Source organism: Nyctibius grandis, chromosome W (genome assembly GCF_013368605.1).
Source record: "Nyctibius grandis isolate bNycGra1 chromosome W, bNycGra1.pri, whole genome shotgun sequence".
Classification (NCBI taxonomy): Eukaryota; Metazoa; Chordata; class Aves; order Nyctibiiformes; family Nyctibiidae; genus Nyctibius; species Nyctibius grandis.
In genome coordinates this window covers 14880939-14906560 of record NC_090694.1, presented here as the reverse complement: position 1 = coordinate 14906560, position 25622 = coordinate 14880939, and the positions used below count along the sequence as shown (strand labels likewise).

General features: G+C 42.2%; 1 protein-coding gene across 1 annotated transcript in view; it reads left to right on the top strand.

Annotated features, from left to right (window-relative positions):
• The window catches only part of LOC137675704 (guanine nucleotide-binding protein G(q) subunit alpha-like), a 203230-nt gene that overhangs the window by 53186 nt on the left and 124422 nt on the right, over window positions 1–25622 (top strand). The window contains exon 2 of the mRNA XM_068421898.1: window positions 19994–20178. Within this exon, the coding sequence (XP_068277999.1) occupies window positions 19994–20178 (185 nt within the window). The remainder of the gene's footprint in view (window positions 1–19993; window positions 20179–25622) is intronic.

Below are 25622 nucleotides of genomic sequence, written 5' to 3'. Positions count from 1 at the left end.
TTAGCATCGAAATACCTATATGGTATAGTGTATAAGGCTAGCAAGGATGTCCTCTCAGAACTTAGCTATTCAATTTGCTTTCTCTCTCTCTCTCTTTTTTTTTTTTTAAATAAAAAGCAGGGATTTTTTTTGTGTGTGTAGAATCTAATTATTTTTTTTTTAATTTTAAGCTTGTTCTTTTATAATATTGCCCTTGACCTGATTCTTAAACTTGCAGAGTACCAGTGGTATATTTGTATCTATAAAATCTCCATCACTGTGTGTGTCTCTGTACACACATGAAAGTATGCACACAGGTATGTTGATATTAAAATATACAAGGAATATGATTAAAACATGTATTTATTTAATGACTTATTATTATTACCTGTCTTGCTAGATTTGAAATGGTTGAAATTAGACCTGGGGTCTCTCCTGAGATACAGTAATATAGAAGTTGTATTGTTCCTGTCCAGCTAGAGAGCTGGCTGGCCCTGGTTAATCTGTGAGGGAACATGGCCAGCTCCCGTGAGGAATGCTGGTGAAGGGGAGCTGGCTGGGTTCCCCCCTCTCCTTGCTGGTGGACCAAGTCTGTGGAGGGGCTAGTTTCCTTTGAGAGGGGCTGCTTGGTTTGTGTATAGCTCCTTGTAATGGCTGTGAAGACATAGAAGTGCAAGAGGACAGCAAAAAATAAATTGCTGGTGACTCTCCAAGGGAAATAGCTACTAAAAAGCACTCTCAAGTTGAGGACAACCCACTATAAGTAGCAGGAAATGTGTCACAATATTTGGAACTGTGCTTCCCTCTGCGTAGATTTATAATGCTGTTGCCTTTGGAACCAGTATGGATTTCTCTGTATACATACACGTGTAGATGGGTGGGTGTTGTGAGAGACAGATAAAACTGTAAGTGACCCTAGAAATTTAGGACCAAGGGGGAATACAAATTCAACACTTGAGTCTCTCAGATTATGTGAGAGATGAAAATAAAAATTGAGTAGTGTTTTCATTGTCTTACTACTGTGTCAGAGCTCCTCATTGTGAACTTTCATCTAGTTTGGTCTATGCATACTCACTGGGGGAAAAAGGATGAAGGAATACTATTAGTTTTAAGGAACAGGTCTTTCGGGGACATAGCCTCTCTTAGCATTTCTTAATGTGAGGGAAAAGAGGGAAAGGATTTCACAATGCATTCTCAAGGCTGGTAATTAGAAAGTTATATCCTCTTTAGCCTTGCCCTCCCACCTCACTCAAATTACCTTCTTTTCTATTCCTCTATTGAGGTTATGGCTAGAGTTATCCATATGATTCCTAAGTGAAGTTTCCTCTGTGTGTGTGCTTTTGTGTTTTCTTTTGGTTTTTAAAATTTTATTATATTTAATTTTATGGAAGGGTGTTTTTTTGTTCCTTATCAAATGACTAATGCAGCTCCTCTTCTCCCCTTACCTGAAGTTTAATTATATAATCACATATAATAACACTGAGCAAATCTGAGACAACAGAGTAGCCAGGATGACAGTATATGTGAGTGAGATGAATGCTCTTTTAAGAAACGTCTATGAGTGGCCTTGAAACTAGGTAGGTGTAGGTCTAGATAGTTACTGCTTGTTCAGTCTTCTTAATAAGAAAGAGGAGTATGAAGAAGTTCTTTACACTGGTACAAGGAAAAAGGTTTAAATATGAGAAGACAATATTTACTGTAAGACTTAATACTATCTTAACAGTGTAAGTTAAATATTATGTTTATGGTACACTCAAGATGTATTCTCTTTGGAAACCAATAAGGATATACAATGCGTAATAAATATTGTAAGGTATATTATTTTAAAATTCATGTTATCCGTGAGAATTCCTCACTAAAATTTGTGGAAGGCTTCGGTTGCAAGACCCTGGACTTTTATTTTTTTGTGTTTGTTTGTGGTTTGATTGAAGTAAGAATTACTTTATCATTTTAGTACAAGTGGTATGTTTGAGTCTTGAAAGCATCCTTCTCTCTTTTAGGTGTAGTGCTGACTGAGCAAATGGAAGTTATGGATAATGGAAACTATAAGACAAGCATCTGAATACTGATATTTGATGTATAGTAGCTTTATGTTTCTAACATAAGGTGATAATACTAGTAAGTCGACTCTGTCTAATTATGTATTCATAAACAGCTATCATGTTGTTATCTTACTAGCATGAAGGATGTGGAGTGTTCTGAACCACAAACAACCAAAAAGTACAAGCAGAAGAGTCAGGGGACAGTTTTAGTTTCTTTCCCCAGGAGTATATTATACAGCACAATGAGATGCCAAATAGCTGCATGGGAGAAACATTCTTAATTCATCATGTTAGAAGAACCATCTTGATCTGCATTTATGTTTTGTACCATCTAAACCCATATGATAACGTTCTTTCTTTTGCACGACTAAACAACATATGAAAAGGTTCTAAACCAAAGTATCAGTTGCCAGCAGGTCAAGGGAGGTGATTCTCCCCCTCTACTCTGCTCTTGTGAGACCCCACCTGGAGTACTGCATCTAGTTCTGGGGTCCCCAGCACAAGAAAGACATGGACCTGTTGGAGCGAGTCCAGAGGAGGACCACAAAGATGATCAGAGGGATGGAACACCTCTCCTACGAAGAAAGGCTGAGAGAGTTCAGCCCAGAGAAGAGAAGGCTCCTGGGAGATCTTATTGCAGCCTTTCAATACTTAAAGGGGGCTTATAAGAAAGATGGGGATAGACTTTTTGCCAGTGCCTGTAGTGACAAGATGAGGGGTAATGGTTTTAAACTGAAAGAGGGTAGATTTAGACTAGATATTAGGAAGAAATTCTTTACTGTGAGGGTGGTGAGACACTGGAACAGGTTGCCCAGAGAAGTTGTGGATGCCCGCTCCCTGGAAGTGTTCAAGGCCAGGTTGGATGGGGCTTTGAGCAACCTGGTGTAGTGGAAAGGTGTCCCTGCCCATGGCAGGGGGGTTGGAACTAGATGATCTTTAAGGTCCCTTCCAACCCAAGCCATTCTATGATGAGTCTGTGAAAGCTTCCTACTATGATACAGCCCTCAGATTATTATCCATTATTGGTTTTTCAGGTTGGCAGTGATGAAGTAGCTAGGAGAAGTCAGAGGGCAAGCAAGGGAGACTTCAGGGCCTTGGGACAACTGGTTAAGGGATCAGGAGCACAAGTAGCATTCTCTTCTATCAGTCCATTTGCAGGGAAGAAACAGGAAGAGCCAGCAGATCAATACCTAGCTCCGAGACTCATGTCACTGGCAGAATTCTGGGTATTTCGATCATGAGTCAATCTACAGAACATGAGGCCTGCTGGTGTCAGACAGGGTACACCTCTCTCAAAGGGAGAAAAGGATCTTTGCAGAGGAGGGAGCAGAGATCATCAAAAGAGCTTTAAACTATATTTAAAGGGGGAAAGGGATAAAACCAGGCTCGCTAGAGACAAGCCTGGGGATGGCACGCCAATGTCCGTGGGATGGTGCGCTAGTTGAGGTCCTTTGGTCTGCCGTCTCAGTGGAGGCAGGGGATAGAGAGCCATGTAGCAGCAAAGACGCAAGGGTTAGTGATAGGTTGGAAACCACAGAAGTGCCTGCGAATGGTCATGCAGGAATTAGGGCTTCTCCCTGCAAAAAGGGGGTGGGATGAATAGCCCGACTGAAGTGTGTCTTGGTTTAGCCCACAACCAGGGCTAAACAATAACAGTTGCTCTCTTACCCAATGTTCCTTCCCCAACCAAGGAAGGGAATTGGGAAAAGGAGGGAGACTCACAGGTTTAAAGTTAAACAGATTTAATAAAATAAAGAAACCATCATCAATGACAATCCAAAATACACAAAAGTATACTTAGCTACAGTGTTGCAGCAAGTTGCTCCAGGAATAACAATGATTGAAAATGAGAAAGAGGGGAGAAGAAAGGAGAGCAAAAACAGCCCCCCTCTTCTTCAGCAAGCTTTCCCTATTGTAGTGAACTTGATGTTAATGACATAGAAAACACCTGTGGGCCAGCCTGGGTCAGCTGCCCTGGGTTTAACTGCTAATTGGCTGATCACCATGGCTGGCCAGAAACTGAAACAAAATCTAACAGAAACTTGATTCTATAAATTTTATCCCCATGAAACCAGGATAAACTGCATCTACACCAATGCATGCAGCATGGGCAACAAACAGGAGGAGCTGGAAGCCATTGTGCAGCAGGAAAACTATGACATAGTTGCCATCACAGAAACATGGTGGGACGACTCGCACAACTGGAGTGCTGCAATAGATGGCTATAAACTCTTCAGAAGGGATAGGCAAGGTAGGAGAGGGGGTGGGGTGGCCCTGTATGTTAGGGAGTGTTTTGACTGTCTAGAGCTTGAGGATGGTGACAATGATAGGGTTGAGTGTTTATGGGTAAGATTCAGGGGGAAGGCCAACAAGGCAGATATCATGGTGGGAGTCTGTTATAGACCACCCAACCAGGATGAAGAGGCAGATGAAATATTCTGTAAGCAGCTGGGAGAAGTCTCATGATCAGTAGCCCTTGTTCTTATGGGGGACTTCCACTTACCTGATGTCTGCTGAACATACAATACAGCAGAGGGGAAACAGCCTTGGAGATTCCTGAGTGTGTGGAAGATAACTTCCTGACACAGCTGGTGAGTGAGCCAGCTAGGGAAGGCACCCAGCTGGACCTGTTTTTGCAAACAGGGAAGGACTTGTGGGTGATGTGATGGTTGGAGGTTGTCTTGGGCATAGTGATCGTGAAATGATAGAGTTTTCAATTTCCTGAGAAGTAAGGAGGAGGGTCAGCAGAACTGCTACCTTGGACTTCCAGAGGGCAGACTTTGGCCTGTTTAGGAGCCTGGTTGACAGAGTCCCTTGGGAGGCAGTCCTGAAGGGCAAAGGAGTCCAGGAAGGCTAGACACTCTTCAAGAAGGAAATCCTAAAGGCGCAGGAGCAGGCCGTCCCCATGTGCCGAAAGACGAGCTGGCGGGGAAGAAGACGGTCCTGGCTGAACAGAGAGCTTTGGCTGGAACTCAGGAACAAAAAAGGAGAGTTTATGACCTTTGGAAGAAGGGACAGGTGACTCAGGAGGACTACAAAGATGTTGTGAGGCTATGCAGGGAGAAAATCAGAAGGGCCAAAGCCCAACTAGAACTTAATCTGGCTACTGCTGTAAAAGACAATAAAAAATGTTTCTATAAATACATTAGCAACAAAAGGAGGGCTAAGGAGAATTTCCATCCTTTATTGAACGCGGGGGGGGAACATAGTGACAAAGGCTGAGGAAAAGGCTGAGGTGCTTAATACCTTCTTTGCGTCAGTCTTTAGGAGTAAGACCAGTTGTTCTCCGGGTACCCAGCCCCCTGAGCTGGAAGACAGCAATGGGGAGCAGAATGAATCCCCGATAATCCAAGGGGAAAAGGTTAGCGACCTGCTACACCACTTAGACACACACAAATCTGTGGGGCTGGAGGGGATCCACCCAAGGGTACTGAGGGAGCTGGCAGAAATGCTCACCAAGCCACTTTCTATCATTTATCAGCAGTCCTGATTAACTGGGGAGGTCCCAGGGGACTGGAGGTTAGCAAATGTGACACCCATCTACAAGAGGGGCCAGAAGGAGGATCTGGGGAACTACAGGCCTGTCAGTCTGACCTCAGTGCCGGGGAAGGTTATGGAACAGATAATCTTGAGTGACATCACGCAGCATGTACAGGACAACCAGGCAATCAGGCCCAGTCAGCATGGGTTTATGAAAGGCAGGTCCTGCTTGACTAACCTGATCTCCTTCTATGATAAGATGACCCACTTAGTGGATGAGGGAATGGCTGTGGATGGTGTTTACCTGGACTTTAATAAAGCCTTTGACAGTGTTTCCCACAGCATTCTCCTGGAGAAACTGGCTGATCATGGCTTGGACAGGCACACTCTTCGCTGGGTAAAAAAATGGCTGGATGTCTGGGCCCAAAGAGTTGTGGTGAATGGAGTTCAATCCAGTTGGCAGCTGGTCACAAGTGATGTTCCCCAGGGCTCAGTATTGGGGCCGGTTCTGTTTAATATCTTTTATCAATGATCTGGATGAGGGGATTGAGTGCACCCTCAGTAATTTTACAGACAACACCAAGTTGGGTGGGAGTGTTGATCTCCTTGAGGGTAGGAAGGCTCTGCAGAGGGATATGGACAGGCTGGATCGATGGGCCAAGGCAAACTGTATGAGGTTCAACAAGAACAAGTGTCAGGTCCTGCACTTGGGGCACCACAACCCTATGCAACGCCTCAGGCTTGGGGAAGAGTGGCTGGAAAGCTGCCTGGTGGGAAAGGACCTGGGGGTGTTGGTTGATGGCTGGCTGAATATGAGCCAGCAGTGTGCCCAGGTGGCCAAGAAGGCCAACAGCATCCTGGCTTGTATCAGAAATAGTGTGGCCAGCAGGACTAGGGAAGTGATCGTCCCTCTGTACTTGGCACTGGTGAGGCCGCACCTCGAATACTGTGTTCAGTTTTGGGCCCCTCGCCACAAGAAAGACATTGAGGTGCTGGAGAGAGTCCAAAGAAGGGCAATGAAGCTGGTGAAGGGTCTAGAGCACAAGTCTTATGAGAAGCAGCTGAGGGAACTGGGGTTGTTTAGTCTGTAGAAAAGGAGGCTGAGGGGAGACCCTATAGTGCTCTACAACTACCTGAAAGGAGATTGTAGTGAGGTGGGTTTCCATCTCCTCTCCCAGGTAACAAGCGATAGGACAAGAGGAATCAGCCTCAAGTTGCGCCAAGGGAGGTTTAGACTGGATATTAGGAAAAATTTCTTTTCTGAAAGGGTTGTCAAACATTGTAACAGGAAGTGGTTGAGTCACCATTCCTGGAGGTATTTAAAAAACGTATAGATGTTGTACTTAGGGACGTGGTGTAGTGGTGGACTTGGCAGTGCTAGGTTGACGGCTGGACTTGATGGTCTTTAAGGTCCTTTCCAACCAAAATGATTCTATTCCATTCTATACAAGTGGGAGGTCAAAATTTAATGTTAGGTTGTCAAAATAGACCTTGCAAATGTAAAATATGTTAAATATTACCACCCCTCCCCTTGGAAAGTGTACTTTCATGTTTTTGCACTTCATTTTTTTAGCATATTATTTAAAATTAACAAATTACATAACATACTGGGTTTTAATCTGCATTTCTGATGTATACAAATATATATCAAGGATACTTTCCAGATATTACAGTACTTATTTAAAATATCAATTAGGAAATCAAGCACCAAATATTTTATCTAAAATTCATGAAAGCAGAATGTACACAGTATATAAGTTGTATTTGTTTGGTAAATGTGTTGGTTTTGTTTCCTAGATATGTTTTGGTACATCATAATTACATATAATACTAGAAAACATCAAACGATCCAGACTCATCTTTTCCAGTTATAATGACTGAAATTTTATTCAGTGGAGAAAAATGTTAGTCAGTGGGGCTGGAGGGGGACAACACGACTAATTAGGAGGAGCCATTGATTCCCTTGAGGGTAGAGAGGCCTTACAGAGAGATCTTGATAGATTAGAGTGCTGGGCAATCACCAACCATGTGAAATTTAAGAAGAACAAATGCTGTATTCTGCACCTGGGACAGTGTAATCCTGGATGTACGTATAGATTGGGGGCCAAGAGGCTGGAGTGTGCTCAGCTCACTCCCTGAAATGCCTGTACACCAATGCACGCAGCATGGGGAATAAACAGGAGGAGTTGGAAATCCGTGTTCGGTCGGGGGGCTATGATCTAGTGGCAATTACAGAGACTTGGTGGGACGCCTCGCATGACTGGAATGTGGTCATGGATGGCTATGTCCTGTTCAGGAAAGACAGGCCGCTAAGGAGAGGTGGTGGAGTTGCTCTTTATGTGAGTGAGCAGCTAGAATGTATTGAGTTCTGTCCAGGGGCGGATCAGGAGCGAGTTGAGAGTTTGTGGGTGCGAATTAAGGGGCAGGCTGGCAGGGGTGATACTGTTGTGGGTGTCTATTACAGGCCACCAGATCAGGATGAGGAGGGTGATGAGGCCTTCTACAGGCAGCTGAGAGCAGTCTCTCAATTACAGGGCCTGGTTGTCATGGGGGATTTCAACTACCCTGATATTTGCTGGGAGGCCTACTCAGCCAGCCATCCTCAGTCCAGGAGGTTCCTCCAGTGCATTGATGATAACTTTCTGATGCAAATGGTGGATGAGCCAACTAGGAGAGGAGCGTTGCTGGATCTTATCCTCACTAACAAGGAGGGTCTGGTTGAAGCGGTGAAGGTTGAGGGCAGCCTTGGTTGTAGTGACCATGAGATGGTAGAGTTCAGGATCTCATGTGGCGGGAACAGAATAGCTAGCAGAATCACAACCCTGGACTTCAGGAGGGCCAACTTTGGTCTTTTCAAGCAATTGCTAGGGGAAATCCCATGGGACAGGGTACTAGAAGGTAAGGGGGGCCAAGATAGTTGGTTAGCATTCAAGGACTGCTTCTTCCAAGCTCAAGATCAGAGCATCCCAGCAGGTAGGAAGTCAAGAAAGGGTACCAGGAGACCTGCATGGTTAAACAGGGAACTGCTGGGCAAACTCAAGTGGAAGAAGAGGGTGTACAGATCATGGAAGGAGGGGCTGGCCCCTTGGGAGGAATATAAGTCTGTTGTCAGAGGATGTAGGGAGGCAACTAGGAAAGCTAAGGCCTCCTTGGAATTAAACCTTGCAAGAGAGGTCAAGGACAACAGAAAGGGCTTCTTCAAATACATTGCAGGTAAAGCCAACACTAGAGGCAATGTAGGCCCACTGATGAATGAGGTGGGGGCCCTGGAGACAGAGGATAAAAAGAAGGCGGAGTTACTGAATGCCTTCTTTGCCTCTGTCTATACTGCTGGAGGCTGTCCTGAGGAGCCCTGGACCCCTGAGGCCCCAGAAGAAGTCAGGATAGAGGAGGAATCTGTCTTGGTTGATGAGGGCTGGGTCAGGGACCAATTAAGCAACCTGGATGTCCATAAATCCATGGGCCCTGATGGGATGCACCCGCGGGTGCTGAGGGATCTGGCGGAAGTCATTGCTAGGCCACTCTCCATCATCTTTGCTAAGTTGTGGGCAACGGGAGAGGTGCCTGAGGACTGGAGGAAAGCGAATGTCACTCCAGTCTTCAAAAAGGGCAAGAAGGAGGACCCGGGTAACTATAGACCGGTCAGCCTCACCTCCATCTCCGGAAAGGTGATGGAACAACTTGTTCTTGGTGCTGTCTCTAGGCACATCAAGGATAGGGGGATCATTAGGGGCAGTCAACATGGCTTCACCAAGGGGAAGTCATGCTTAACCAACTTGATAGCCTTTTATGAGGATGTAACCCGGTGGATAGATGATGGTAAAGCTGTGGATGTGGTCTATCTCGATTTCAGTAAAGCGTTTGACACGGTCTCCCACAGCATCCTCGCAGCTAAACTGAGGAAGTGTGGTCTGGATGATCGGGTAGTGAGGTGGATTGTGAACTGGCTGAAGGAAAGAAGCCAGAGAGTGGTGGTCAATGGGACAGAGTCCAGTTGGAGGCCTGTGTCTAACGGAGTCCCTCAAGGGTCGGTACTGGGACCAGTACTAGTCAATATATTCATTAATGACTTGGATGAGGGAATAGAGTGCACTGTCAGCAAGTTCGCTGATGACACCAAACTGGGAGGAGTGGCTGACACACCGGAAGGCTGCGCAGCCATTCAGAGAGACCTAGACAGGCTGGAGAGTTGGGCGGGGAGAAATTTAATGAAATATAACAAGGGCAAGTGTAGAGTCCTGCATCTGGGCAAGAACAACCCCATGTATGAGTACAAGTTGGGGACAGACCTGTTGGAGACCAGCGTAGGGGAAAGGGACCTGGGGGTCCTAGTGGACAGCAGGATGACCATGAGCCAGCAGTGTGCCCTTGTGGCCGAGAAGGCCAATGGCATCCTGGGGTGTATTAGAAGGGGTGTGGTTAGCAGGTCAAGAGAGGTTCTCCTCCCCCTCTACTCTGCCCTGGTGAGACCGCATCTGGAATATTGTGTCCAGTTCTGGGCCCCTCAGTTCAAGAAGGACAGGGAACTGCTAGAGAGAGTCCAGCGCAGAGCCACGAAGATGATTAAGGGGGTGGAACATCTCCCTTATGAGGAGAGGCTGAGGGAGCTGGGTCTCTTTAGCTTGGAAAAGAGGAGACTGAGGGGTGACCTCATTAATGTTTATAAATATGTAAAGGGCAAGTGTCAAGAGGATGGAGCCAGGCTCTTCTCAGTGACATCCATTGACAGGACAAGGGGCAATGGGTGCAAGCTGGAACACAGGAGGTTCCACATAAATATGAGGAAAAACTTTTTTACGGTGAGGGTAACCGAACACTGGAACAGGCTGCCCAGGGAGGTTGTGGAGTCTCCTTCTCTGGAGACATTCAAAACCCACCTGGATGTGTTCCTTTGTGACATGATGTAGGTAATCCTGCCCCGGCAGGGGGATTGGACTAGATGATCTTTCGAGGTCCCTTCCAATCCCTAACATTCTGTGATTCTGTGAGTGTAGCCCTGCAGAAAGGGATCTGGGGGTTTTGGTTGATTTTAAGCTCAATATGAGTCAACAATGTGCCCTGGCAGCCAAAAGGGCCAACTGTGTCCTCGGATGTATTAAGAATAGTATAGCTAACCCATCAAAAGAAGTGATTTTTGCGCTATACTCAGGATTAGTGAGGCCTCACCTTGAGTACTGTGTGCAGTTTTGGGCTCCACAATATAAGAAAGACTTCCAACTATTAGAATGTGTCCGAAGGAGGGCAACAAAGATGGTGAAAGGGCATGACTTATGAGGAGCAGCTGAGGATATCTAGGTTTGTACATCTTAGAGAAGAGGAGACTGAGGGGTGACCTCATTTCTGTCTACAACTTCCTCATGAAGGAGAGCGGAGAGGGGAGGTACTGATCTCTTCTCTGTGGTGTCTGGTGACAGGATGTGAGGGAATGGCTTAAAGCTGCATCAGAGGAAGTTCAGATTAGATATTAGGGAATAGTTCTTCACTGAGAGGATGGTCAAGCACTGGAACAAGCTCCCCAGGGAAGTGGTCATGGCCCCAAGTCTGTTGGTGTTCAAGAAGCATTTGGACAATGCTCTTAGATATATGGTTTAATGTTTAGGTTGCTGTGTATTGAGTCAGGAATTGGACTTGATCCTCGTGGGTCCCTTCCAGCTCAGGATATTCTATGATTCTATGATTCAAAGTATATTCTGTTTTACCATTTTGTAGTTTCATTTTTGCAGGATGTGTGCCAGGAAAATTAGTAGCAATGTAATAAATTGTGCATGATGTTGGTGTATAAGGGGTTACTGCTGCATTTAAGCAACTTGACTACCTTCCTGGCTCTGCTATGAGTATGATATCAGTCAGTGTCTTGATCTTCTCATAATGCCAATCATGGGACTTTAAAAGGTCAAAAATATATAAAAATAGTGAAATCAAGGTTTGACTTCAGTGCTGTAATAGTTTTAAACCCCACTCTGCACCAGGAATAATGCTGTAATCATTGCAGCTTTGCTTAACTAACCTTGGAGATTCATTATTCTCAACTTTTCCTTGTTTTGTTGTAGTTAATAAAACTGCTTGTTTTCTTCCCAGTTATTCTAGTTGTGGGGGAAGTATCTGAGAAAATCCCTAGACACATGCATGTATTTGGTGTTCTGCCACTACTAAGCAGCTTTCTTTTCACCTAAAGAGGATTTATTTTTTTACAGAAATATTTGATTTCATAGTTTAAAAAAAAATACTTGAAACTTTCTTTCTGTATGCTTTTCTTGTCAGTAACAGTATAAAAATATTGACTTTCTTCCCCCTGATCATAACAATCTAAGAGAAGCTGTTAATGTGAAGATTTCATAAGTTCCTGTGCTGAAAATGACCGTATTCACTTCCTAATAATTTCTGTGCAATCCCATGAATTTTATTAGATCTATCATTCATATTCTTTTATTCTATTTTAATGCATTCTGTGATGGAAATATTCCATGATTTCCTTTTTCACCAGGATTACTTTTCACACTTTGCCCCTGTACATAGAATCATAGAATCATTTAGGTTGGAAAAGACCTTTAAGATCATCAAGTCCAACTGTAACCTAAAACCATCAAGTCCACCACTAAACCATGTCCCTAAGTGCCACGTCTACACATCTTTTAAATACTTCCAGGGATGGTGACTCAACCACCTCCCTGGGCAGCCTGTTCCACTGCTTGACAACCCTTTCAGAGAAGAAATTTTTCCTAATATCCAGTCTAAACTTCCCCTGGCGCAACTTGAGGCCGTTTCCTTTCGTCCTGTCACTTGTTACCTGGGAGAAAAGACAGACACCCTCCTCCCTACAGTCTCCTTTCAGGTAGTTGTAGAGAACGATAAGGTCTCCCCTCAGCCTCCTTTTCTCCAGACTAAACAACCCCAGTTCCCTCAGCTGCTCCTCATAAGACTTGTTCTCCAGACCTTTCACCAGCTTCATTGCCCTTCTTTGGATTCTCTCCAGCACCTCGATGTCTTTCTTGTGGTGAGGGGCCCAAAAGTGAACACAGTATTCAAGGTACAGCCTCACCAGTGCTGAGTACACCAGTGAATCATAATCTTTGCAAATTTTAGCATACCTTTAGATCTCCAAATATAGTTTATTATCAGTCTTAGGCTGACAAAGCCTTAGTACAGTGCCACCCAATTAAAGAACCACAAAGCTGAATAAGATATAGACTCCTTAGGTTTTACTTTCTTCTTTGTATTTTAGTTTTGTTTACCTGTATATTGCAATTTTTATAGAACCGCAAAGTATAAATAATCTGAAATACTGTCTTGTCTAATGTAATGCAGATGGCTTTATCAGCATGTTTTCTTTACAGTTGTGTGTGATTTTGATTGCTACCTAAACTCCCAGTAAAGAATTAAAAGAATTACAAGCTTCAATTTTTATTTTATAGTAGATAATACAAACATGTTCTTACCATCTCAGTGGCTAAATTTTTATTTTATGATTTTTTTTTTTGAAGGAATATGGATTCCCTCTTAAAGAATTGTCCAAAAATGGAAGTTACTTTGTATTCCAATGATTTAGAGACATTTGGTGCAAATGATTTTCTTATGCATTAGTTAAAGCAAAATTTTTGATAAGAGTTAATCATGTCAAAAAGGCATACCGTATACTATTCTGTGCTTTATGGGTTCATATTGAACAGAATTTTGTACTAAATGTGTGACATATATCTTAGAGGAAAAAGTGGAAAATATTACAGAATTATTAAAGCAATGTGTGATATGGTACTTTATTTCACTTCATATATAAGAACATGACTCCATTGTGTAGGTTTCAGAAAAAGGGAAAAACTGAGATCTAAGGGTAGCCTGAAGCATTTTTTTAGTATACAGTAGTTCTGCATTGCCTAGGTTTGTAATTTTATAAAGTCTTGAGAAAAGTCATATTCTCTCCTGTCCTGGTTTCATTGGGATTTGGTTTCAGTTTGTGGCCAGCCATGGTGATCAAGGCCCTCAGCAGTTAAATCCAGGGCAGCTGACCCTGGCTGGCCCACAGGTATATTCTATATCATTGACATCAAGCTCACTATAAAAGGGAGGGCTTGCTGGGATGGGGGGGGGGATTTTTTTCTTGCTCTCTTTGATTCTCCCTCTTCCTCATTGTGATTCCTGGAGCAACTTGCCAGCAATCTGTGGATAAGTATAGTTTTGTCTGTTTTGTGTTGTCATTGATATTGATTTCTTTATTTCATTAAATCTGCTTAACTTCAACCTCCATGTCTCCCTCCTTTTCCCAATTCCCTTCCTCATTTGGGGAAGGGACATTGGGTGAGAGCAAAACTGCTCTTGTTTAGCCCTGGGTGTGGACTAAACGAAGACTTCTCCCCTATGGTAGATTACATCCTGGTGGCCAGTCAGTGCCCTGCAGAGATGGTCTGTGTATTTATTTGGTGCTTTGCTCTTGACCACAGCACAGTCTGGGGATTATAGTGAAGGCTGATTGTGGAAGCAGGATCAGTCTAACTTTTCATCTTTGGAGAAGTTTCATTGCAATAACAACTATTTGTGTTTCCACATAGGAGGTAAAATAGGTCTGTATATAACATTGTGCTTGATTTTCTGGGAATGTGTATGTAAGGAAGACTTGTATTAGAAGTTTGTTTTATACATGTGGGAGATGGGGCTGAAGGTTTCAAAACAAAGTCCACAGTGTCACGGTTTGTTTGGATCTCAAATTTACAGGACAATATACTCTGTGATTTAAACTTTATTTCATGATCTTATTAAGAAATACAACTAACAAACATGACAAACAGGGGCTCAATCCCCTTTTGCCCAGACTAGTCTAGTATGTGAATTCACTTATTGACCATTCAAGTCACAGAATCAGTCAGGTTGGAAGAGACCTCAGGGATCACTGAGTCCAACCATTGCCCTGACACCACCATGTCAACTAGACCATGGCACTAAGTGCCATGTCCAGTCTTTTCTTAAACACATCCAGAGATGGTGACTCCACCACCTCCCTGGGCAGCCCGTTGCAATGTCTAATGACCCTTTTTGAGAAGAAATGCTTCCTAATGTCTGACCTCAACCTCCCCTGGCGAAACTTGAGGCTATGTCCTCTTGTCCTATCACTAGTTGCCTGGGAGAAGAGGCCGAATCCCACTCCACTACAACCTCCCTTCAGGTAGTTGTAGACTGCAATAAGGTCCCCTCTGAGCCTCCTCTTCTCCAGGCTAAACAACCCCAGCTCCCTCAGCCGTTCTTCATAGGTCAGACCCTCCAGACCCTTCACCAGCTTGGTCGCCCTCCTCTGGACTCGCTCCAACACCTCAACATCTTTCTTGAAGTGCGGGGCCCAGAACTGGACACAGTACTCAAGGTGCGGCCTCACCAGTGCCGAGTACAGAGGGACGATCACTTCCCTAGACCGGCTGGCTACACTATTCCTAATAGAGGCCAGGATGCCATTGGCCTTCTTGGCCACCTGGGCACACTGCTGGCTCATGTTTAGCCAGCTGTCGATCAGCACCCCCAGGTCTCTTTCCACCAGGCCGCTTTCTAACCACTCTTCCCCCAGCCTGTAGCGCTGCATGGGGTTGTTGTGGCCGAAGTGTAAGACCCGGCACTTGTTCTTGTTGAACCTCATGCCATTGGTCTCGGCCCATCTATCTAACCTGTCCAGATCCCTCTGTAGGTTCCTTCCTACCCTCCAGCAGCTCAACACTCCCACCCAGCTTGGTGTTATCTGCAAATTTGCTGAGGGTGCACTCAATCCCTACATCTAGATCATCTATAAAGATATTGAATAGCACCGGCCCCAGAACTGAGCCCTGGGGAACACCGCTAGTGACCAGCCGCCAGTTGGACTTTGCCCCATTCACCACCACTCTCTGGGCTCGGCCATCCAGCCAGTTTTTAACCCATTGAAGAGTCCACCCATCCAAGCCCCGGGCAGCTATTTTGTCTAGGAGGATGCTGTGGGAGACAGTGTCGAGTGCCTTACTGAAGTCTAGATAGACTACATCCACAGCCCTGCCCTCATCTACTAAGCGGGTCACTTTGTCATAGAAGGAGACCAGGTTGGTCAAGCAGGACCTGCCTTTCCTGAATCCATGTTGGCTGGCCCCGATGCCCCAATTATCCTGTATGTACCATGTAATGGCACTCAGGATGATCTGTTCCATCACCTTGCCTGGCACCGAGGTCAGGCTGACAGGCCTATAGTTCCCTGGATCATCCTTCCGACCCTTCTTGTAGATGGGCGTTACATTTACTAATTTCCAGTCAGCTGGAACTTCTCCAGTTAACCAGGACTGCCGGTAGAGAGTGGTTTGGCAAGTTCATTTGCCAGTTCCTTCATTACTCTGGGGTGAATCCCATCCGGGCCCATAGCCTTGTGGGTGTCCAGTTGGCACAGCAGGTCACTAACTGTCTCCTCCTGGATTATGAGGGGTTCACACAGACCCCCATCCCTAATTTCAGGCTCTGGGGGCCGAGTCTCCTGAGGACAACTGGTCTTGACATTAAAGACCGAGGCAAAGAAGGCATTGAGCACCTCTGCCTTTTCCTCATCCCCTGACACTACACTACCCTCCTCATTCAGCAAGTGGTGGAGGCTCTCCTTGACCCTCCTTTTGCTGTTGATGTATTTGTAAAAGCTTTTTTTGTTATCTTTGACTGTAGCAGCCAAATTAAGCTCTAATTGAGCTTTGGCCCTTCTAATCTTCTCCCTACATGACCTAGCAATATCCCTATAGACCTCCCAAGTTACCCAACCTTTCTTCCAGAGCAAATAGGCTCTCTTTTTTTCCTTAAGTTCTAGCCTAAGTTCCCTGTTTAACCAGGCCGGTCTTTTTCCCCGATGGCTTGTCTTCCTACACACCGGGACAGCCTGTTCCTGAATATTTAGCAATTCCTTTTTAAAGCACGTCCAGCCTTCCTGGACTCCTTTGCCCTTCAGGACCGACTCCCAAGGGACTCTGTCCACCAGCCTCTTAAACAGGCTAAATTCAGCATGCTGGAAAACTAAGGTGGAATTTCTGCTCTTGCTCCTCCTTACTTCCCCCAGTATCAAAAACTCTAACATTTCGTGGTCACTATTCCCAAGATGGCCACCGACCCTCACATCTCCCACTAGTTCTTCTCTGTTCACAAACAACAGGTCAAGCAGGGCCCCTCCTCTAGTGGGCTCATTTACCACTTGCATGAGGAAGTTGTCCTCCACACATTCTAGGAACCTCCTATATTGCTTCCTCTCTGCCATGTTGTATTTCCAGCAGACATCTGGCAAGTTGAAGTCACCCACGAGTACAAGGGCCGGCGACCGGGCGGCTTCTGACAGCCGCTTGTAAAATGCCTCGTCCACCTGCTCATCCTGGTTGGGTGGTCTATAACAGACTCCCACCGGAATGTCCGCCCTGCCGACCTTCCCCCGATCTTTACCCATAGGCATTCAACCTTGTCATCCTCACCATCTTCCTCAATTTCGACACAGTCCAAGCACTCCCTAACATACAGCGCTACCCCACCGCCTCTCCTGCTTCGCCTGTCCCTCTTAAAGAGCTTATAGCCATCCATAGCAGCACTCCAGTCATGAGAGTCATCCCACCACGTTTCTGTGATGGCAACCACATCATAACCTTCCTGCTGTACAGTGGCTTCTAGCTCTTCCTGTTTGTTGCCCATACTGCGTGCATTGGTGTAAACGCACTTCAGCTGGGCTAACGGTCTTGCCCCCAACGCAGGCCTGTCGCCCCTAGGTTCATTTGTGGTTGCCCTGGTCTTATCCCCCTCCCCCATCAAACCTAGTTTAAAGACCTCTTGATCAGCCCTGCCAGCTTCTGGGCCATAACCCTTTTTCCCTTCTGACTCAGGTTTTCCCCATCTGGCATAAGCAGGCCCAGTGCCATGAAAGCTGCCCCATGGTCAACGAACCCAAAATCCCACCTATGGCACCAGTCTCTTAGCCACGTATTAATCTGTTGCGCTCTCATAGTCTTTTTCCTATTTTCTCCTAACACCGAAGGAACTGAGGAGAATACAACCTGTGCACCTACCCCCTTCACCAAACCCCCAGGGCCCTGAAGTCCCTTTTGATTGCCCTGGGACTTCTCCCTTCAATCTCATCCCTACCCACCTGGAATATTAATAGTGGGTAGTAGTCAGAGGGCCTTACCAGTTCAGGAAGCCTCCTGGCTCCATCCCTTACCTGAGCCCCAGGAAGGCAGCAGACTTCCCTGTGAGTTGGGTCTGGCCTGCATATGGTCATAAGGTTTCATAACTTATAACCCATAACTCTCAATATCGTTCACCTATGAGCAAAAGAAAAGAATCAATTACATAGCCGACAGTGACAGTGCTCATCCTTCCTCCTCCATCATGGTGTGGGCATCCCCTGCGTCACACCAGGAAGCATGAAATCCTCGGCAGCCCAGCTGCTGTTGGATCTGCTTCAAAAGCTTTTTGGGTAAGCTAATGTTTTATACCTTCTAGCTTGGAGGTTTGGTCTATACCATTTCCATAAATTAGCAGATTCTGGCGAGACTGAGACTGCCAGACAAAAGATGGTGGCTGTGGGAGACAGCAATTTGCAGGTGATCATGGCTGCATAATAGCCCTTTAGCTCTTTCTGGCCATATGTCCTGCCTAGTTGTGCTCTGGCTTTGTCCTAATGGCACTGCTCCCAGCATCCATCAGGCCTTAGCATGAGCTGTGTTAGCCAAAAATCTGAGCAGGAGTTGAGTGAACAGTCATGCACAGTAAAAACAAAAGCTTTTAGAGGCTTCCAGGTTAGATTTTGCAGTGTACTAACTCAGAAGTACTTAAGGGTTGCCAGCACAGCATCATGCGTTAACCTTACGTTGCGCTGCTTGTGAAATACTCTACTCTGACACACCTAAAACATCATGTAAAGCATAAGGCTTTCTTTGTCCTGGGACCCAAATATTAGAGCATGAATGAGGCATGAAAGCTTTATAGAAATGATCAAAATAAAATCCAGGCTGAAAGACTAAGAAGCACTACATGCAGGTAAATGCATTGTATTTCTTAGGGGGCTAAGTAGCTAGGTGAACATACAGCATTCATATGGCTGTGCAACTGTTTGTTCTAAATTTCAGTTCCTCCTTATAAATTATTCATATGATTTGTTTGCTTAGATAAGCTCTCCTAATCACAGAGAGACTGAATTGGGCCAAAGGAAAAAATGCTGTGTGATATATTCTGTGAGAAATTCCCAAAAAGCAGACCTTAACTTTAAATTGTTAAACATTCAGAATGTTAATTTATAAGTTATTATTTGTGCTTTGTGTAAAGTATAAAGATGCAAAGAAATATAAAGGAAGTAATGACTCTCTGTTAACAAATATGAGTCAAATTTTAATTAAAGCTCATTTTGTATATTTCTGAGGTTGAAGTTTGCAGAACTGTAATTGTTATATTATTTGCCTTTCTAACAAATTTATATATTCGTTGTATATTGCTGCTTACAATAATGTCCTGAACGTTGACCAAGCAAGATAACTTTTTTCTTACTCTATGAATTTTTATGATAGAACATCTCCTAGTAATTCCCTGAAGTTAGTTGTTGTTGTGAACTATATCTTCAGGAATGGAAATTTATGCTTATAATTTTAAATACACAGTGGTATATTCTAGATATTTTTGAGTGTATATTTTGTTTTAGTGCTGCTTTTGGCTGAGACAGAGTTAATTTTCTTCATAGCATCTGGTATGGGGCTGTGTTTTGGATTTGTGCCAAAACACTGTTGATAATACAGAGATGTTTTTGTTATTGCTGAGCAGTGTTTACACAGAGTCAAGGCCTTTCCTCTTCTCACATTACCCCACCAGCGAGTAGGCTGGGGGTACACAAGAAGTTGGGAGGGGACACAGCCAGGACAGCTGACCCCAACTGACCAAAGGGATATTCCATACCATATGATGTCATGCTCAGCAATAAAAGCTGGGGGGAAGAAGAAGGAAGGGGGGCGTTCAGTGATGGTTGTTTGTCTTCCCAAGTAACCGTTACGTGTGATGGAGCCCTGCTTTCCTGGAGATGGCTGAACACCTGCCTGCCAGTGGGAAGTAGTGAATGAATTCCTTGTTTTGGTTTGCTTGTGTGTGAGGCTTTTGCTTTACCTATTAAACTGTCTTTATCTCAACCCATGAGTTTTCTCACTTTTACTTTTCCAATTCTCTTCCCCATCCCATTGTGAGGGAAGTGAGCAAGCAGCTGTGTGGGGCTTAGTTGCCAGCTGGGGTTAAACCACGACAGTCCAGTTATTAACTCATTGCTATCTTTTTTTTCTAGTTCTATTTTGTCTTCAAAATAAAAGTTTTAATTCAGTTTTGCTTCGGTTGTTACTGTGTTACTGCTGTTTTGATATTGAACTGGTCCTTGTAGCAAGCACCATAACCACTTGACAGTGTTCTGCCCTGCACTGAACAAGCTGTCTGCTTTGTGCAGAAAAGTCATGTTTGTGTCCAGTGGCTGAAGTATATTCTTCTTATTTGTCTTGCAGGCACAGGGGAGAGTGGCAAAAGCACATTCATCAAACAGATGAGAATCATTCATGGATCAGGTTACTCTGATGAAGACAAAAGGGGCTTTACAAAATTGGTGTACCAGAATATATTTACAGCAATGCAGGCCATGATCAGAGCTATGGATACCCTCAAAATCCCATACAAGTATGAACATAATAAGGTGAGATTTTTGTTTATTTCCATAGATGAAACTTTTCCTCTTTTATCTTTAGGAAATGTACTGAAAGTCTCTAAAAAATATATATCACGTACAAATTATATTCTACCTAAAGTTTAGAAGAAAAGGGCTTCTTCCAGTCCTGCCTCTAGTTCTCTGCCCTTTGCACTGCTCTGACAACACAGGTGCTGTTCTTAACAAGATGTCTGGGGGGTTTGTCATAGCGAGAGGATAAAGGGCAGGCTGGTATTTGTCTGTGACTTTAGTTATCTTTTTTTCCTTTCCTCCCAGCCCATGTTCTGGACAGAGCACAGTTAAGCCATTTTTCTGATTTGTACCAGTACTACTTAAGGTTTTCCATTAATATTATGTGGGGAAAAAATAAAATTATTAGAAAAATAGGGTGGGGATATCTGCTTGTGTGTGAGTATATTATGAAATAAAACTTTTGATACAAGGCCTTAGAATAAGCAAATTCTTTTGAAAGTGATGATATAATTGAAATTTAGAAAGAGAAAATACATTTAAAGCATTTTGTAAGGCTTATCTTTGATTAGCCTTTTTCCATTTTTTTCCATTCAGAAATTGAAATCAAATGTATAACTGGTATAACTACTATTAAAAAGGAAATTTGCATGTGTATTTCAGCTCCACATTTTTGCTGTACATAAAGCACTGCATTTCCTAACAAGCTGACTTGAAAAGTTAGTTGATTGTGAAGCGCACATTTTTCTTCAGAATTTATATTGACTATCACTTTGCTGTAGTATATGAAAGTCCTAATTATAAATCAATAAATTGTTTCCTTGTATTATACTACAAGGTATATATTCTACAGTTATTGTTCAAATTGAGTGTTGAATTTATATAGAATGTTTTTATATAGTTGAAGTGAATTAGTTAGATGTGGCATAGCTGTATACACGTGACCAGACCTTTCTAATTAGAGCTGTTCACTTTCTCTATATAAAAATAACTTGACTGAAAGTGAGTGAGTCTGTCTTTGCGCTCAGCTACTTCACAAGCATTCCCATCCGTTCTAATAGGGCTAGGTGTGGAGTAAAGATGCAATTCCTTTAATAACTTGGGGATTTTTTGATTCAGGGGAATTAAAAAATGCAAACTTGTCTTTTTTTTTTCTTTTTTCTCAATTGAAAGCAAACTCATTAGCCTTGCAACCTAAAAAACACAAGAAGGGAACTTCCTATTAATTTGAATCTCATATCAGGAAATTCAGTCTCTGGAGAGAATATCTTAACGTTTGAGTAACAGCATATTTTTAGCACAGTACTTGTTTTGCACAATAGCTTAGAAAATACAGCTCAAGCTGTTTATGTGGCTGAGCCTAAAGAAAAGAGAGTGAAGTGACTCTTTTATCAAATTCAAAAAGTTCAGTTAAATAGACAGTTGGGATCTTTGTACAGTGAAAAAATGACATCTAGGCTGGATTATTTTAATATCATCAATGTAGGAAGAGGCATGTTTTAGAGTAAGGAAGTTAGTTCTTCCAGCATTGTGTTGGCTTCATAGTCACCAATATAATTAAAGAGGCAGAGTCTGAAATGCATTGTCTTATATTATAATAATCTAGGCTCTTTGAAAGATTTAGCATTGTATCATACTTCTTTCATCACACTTTTCATCACACTTCTTTCTCTTGTCAACTCCAGAATATGAGCTCTACTAAGGTTTAAGATAATGGGTGAGGGTTATCTCTTCTCTTAGGGATGTGACATAGGAAATGATGGCTTATGGATTGTTTTTTAGTTTCGTTTTGAGTAAATGTTACTGTGTTTCCATTATTTTTTAACCAGAAGTTGTGAAGTTTTTATATGCATCTTGAATTTTGGAGAAGCAGTTTATAAAATACAGAAAAGCCTTAGGTGTTTTTTTTTTTGTTCTGTTTTTTACAGAAATGGACTTGAGCAATTCTCAAAATTGCCTGTCTGCAAAATTTTTGTGAATGTACAATAGTAACTCACATGGAACCATTGACATTCAAATTCAATTTTTTAAAATCTAAGATATAGATGTATATATTTTTAAATCTTTTTAAAAACTGTCTTTTTAGAAATCTGACCTGGGTATCTATGTTCCTGTCGGTTCTTTCAAATACTGAATTAAGAAAACCATTAACTTTAATTTTTTTTTATCTTTTGACATTCCCAGTGTTGTCCATAGTGGCTTAGAAGCCATTGCTCCAGGTAATGTCTTCCCCTGTTTCTCCTTTTCTATCTTTTTTCATGTCTAATATTGCTGAAGGATGGCTTTTTATTTTTTCTCTCCTGTTGTTACAGAAGTTTTACTAAATAAATCTACTACTGTACTAAAGAACTACTACCACTTTTACTCCTTATTGTTCCCTTTCAATGTAATTTCCAGAAGACAGTTGCCTCTTTTTACAGAATGTCAGGAAGGTGTCACTGAGTAGTGGTTAGCAGGCAGGAAATCTTACTTGAATCCATGCTCATAATTTCCTGTGAGACTTCTTAAATATTTATAACGAGATACCTAATGTGAGTAAGATAGTAACAGAACAGGTTACAAGAAAATATAGAGACTGAAAACATAAAATTACATCTTATTGTAGACTAAGAAATTTGCTGTAAGTTTCAAAGAGTGGTTCCATTGCTGAAGTTGTTTCTGTATTTAAGCCTATTTCCTATAGGGAATGTTTAAAAATTAAAATAAGCAGGTATGGGAAAATGCTTTTAAAGTCCAAAATCTTACTGACATTATCTTCAAGGCCAAGTTTACTTTGTTGATAATTTCTCCCCCTCATAAGTCGGATGAATCTACTCTAACAAACAGACAAAAGACAGACATCAAGATCAGGTATAGAGTCAAATTACCTAAATTCTCATCTCAAGTAAACAATTGAGAGTCTTAATGTTTTGGATCTCTAGAGTGAAATTTCATGTTGAACAAACATAGGTTGGAGAAAAGGACCTCCCTCATATACCTCACCTGATATGAAAAGAGTATGAAGGATTGAATCCCAAGCAGCAGCGTGCAAGCTGTGTATGAGGTTCATTGACTCTCAGATGATGCAGAACATGTGGGATTTCTGTCCTTTTTTAAAAAGAATGATATTCTTGGGATGTTGAAATGAAAAGCTTCTAAAGAACAGCTTATTGGTCTGGAACACACATAATAAAGTGGCTCTTCAAGCAGATGGAGAAAACTGAACTGTGCCATCTGTGCAAACAGTATTCTTCAGTGTCTCAAACCTGAAGCAAAGAGCTTAAAAGCAGGTTGCAGGAAAAAGGGATTTATACTAGTCATGTTAGTTAGTATTAGACATATCCTAGTACTCTTGGATGTCTTCCTCCAGACACAAAAATAAAGAAGAATTACCCAATAAATAGAAGTTTTGCAGACAGTTAAATGCTTCTAATACTGTGAAGCTCATGATGCAATTTTTTTGGCAAGAAATAGACTACCTAAGAGCCAGCCAACATGGAAGAGAGTGTAGTAAGATTTCAAGTATCGTAATCAATTAACATCTATTCAGATAAAGAAATTAAAGATTACTTTTTTCAGGAGCCTTGTTTGACATGGGGTAAAAACTGGCTCCCCAATAGCTAGCTTTACATTTCCTCCCATGAGAGTGTTCATCGAAGAGCTTTAGGGGTTTCAATAAAGCCATGAACAATTTCTTCCTCAGTGCTTCATAAAGAATGAGCTTCTACAAGGACTTCCACAATCCTAAATAGATCTCAGTCTCTCCCCAACTGCTTTTCTCTTCTTTTTAACTATCTCCCTCTGTCAGTCATTTACTCCTCTCGTGCCTATCTGGCCTCTCTCCAGTACATTTGACCTTATAAAGTTTTTATCTATTTACCTGTGACCTTACCATATTGTCCTACTCTCTACTGTTTTCATTTTTCATTATAATTGAAGCAAACTTTTTTAAAAATCATCTTTTTATCAATGTAGTAACTTATATCCTGGCCTCATACCATGTCGCTTACTTCCCTCATTTGTTTACCTTTTGGTTAGAGCAGAGATTTCTTGCATTTGTCTGTATTGCTGCAATGAATTTGTAAATTACTTGTTTCCATCTCTTATATTCTACTTTACTATTTCATATTTTATCCCAACAGAAGCAACTTTTAGATTTTTTTTTTTTTTCCAAGTATAGGAAAAAGGATTGTGTATCAGAGGTAAGGTAGGTTAGCAGGGTCACTCAAAGAGCTGAGAATATTTTTCTTAAAAATAAACATAAATATACAAGCAAACACTTTTCACCTTCCCAGTAAAATTATAGGTAATTTCACCTATATGAAATGAGGAGACTGTCTAAGCCTTCAGTTCTGCAAACTTACTTAAATGTTCACATTTTAGAACAGCTGCAAGCCCCCAAAATTCAGTGAATTAATCACATGTAAGTTCATGCATGCACTAACATTTAATTTTGAAAAGAGTAGGACCTTGATTATGGAATATATATGCCAAATATAGGATACCGTAGACATAAATTTGAAAACTCAATGTTAGTTAATCATTTTTCAGTGCGTTAAAATTTCTTCATTCCTCCTTTTGTATTTCATTTTAAGAGAAGCACTTTATTTTTTTTAAAACACAATATTTTAAGTGATTAACTACTCTTTGCTAACGGGAAGTGATAAGTCATATACAAAAGCATGTGTGGGGTGTGATGTCCATGTTTTATCTTTCCAATTCCACCATTTTACTGCTAGTAGAGAGAATGGGTGGTGAAAATGCTTGCTTACAGATTCTTGTAGATTTTGTGATCACTCCTGCAGGGGTTGAAGGACAATAACTATAGAAAGATGTTTCTAGCTGCTTTTTTTTGTCATTGTTGTTTCTTTTTTATAAGTATTCTTTCTCTTTTACTTCAGATGTTTGTCACATAGTTATTTTTGTTATTGTGTGTCTGAAAAGAAACATTCATGTGAGCATGCATTCTGACAATAAAAATGTTAAATACTCTCAGGGCACCTTTTCTATGTAATAGAGATCTGGAGTTGAGTTTATTTTAAGGTAATGAGTGAGATGTCACAGTCTTGGAACGATTCTGACTTTTTCCTTTATTAATAGTAGTTATATATCTATATGGGTATTTATATAATATATATTTAATATACAAATATAAATATAATTTTTCTTTATTCCTAATTAGTTCATTCATTTGTACAAGTTATGTGTTTAGATAATCCAGCATTTAATTCTGAAATAATTTCAGATTGAAATATTTTCTTAAAATTCCTCTGAAACTTTAAGGAAATATTTCTTTCCCCCAGTAAACATTTTTTGGGAAACTGACTGATCCAGTTATGTTCCATTTATGTTATGTGAAATTACTAAAATCTCTTCAGTCTCATGTCTTCATCGTTCATTTCTACTAGCTCACAAGATTTGCTTGAAATAAGATTTACTGCCATAAATTAAGAAACCATCAGCTAAAATGGGCCATTTTTTCT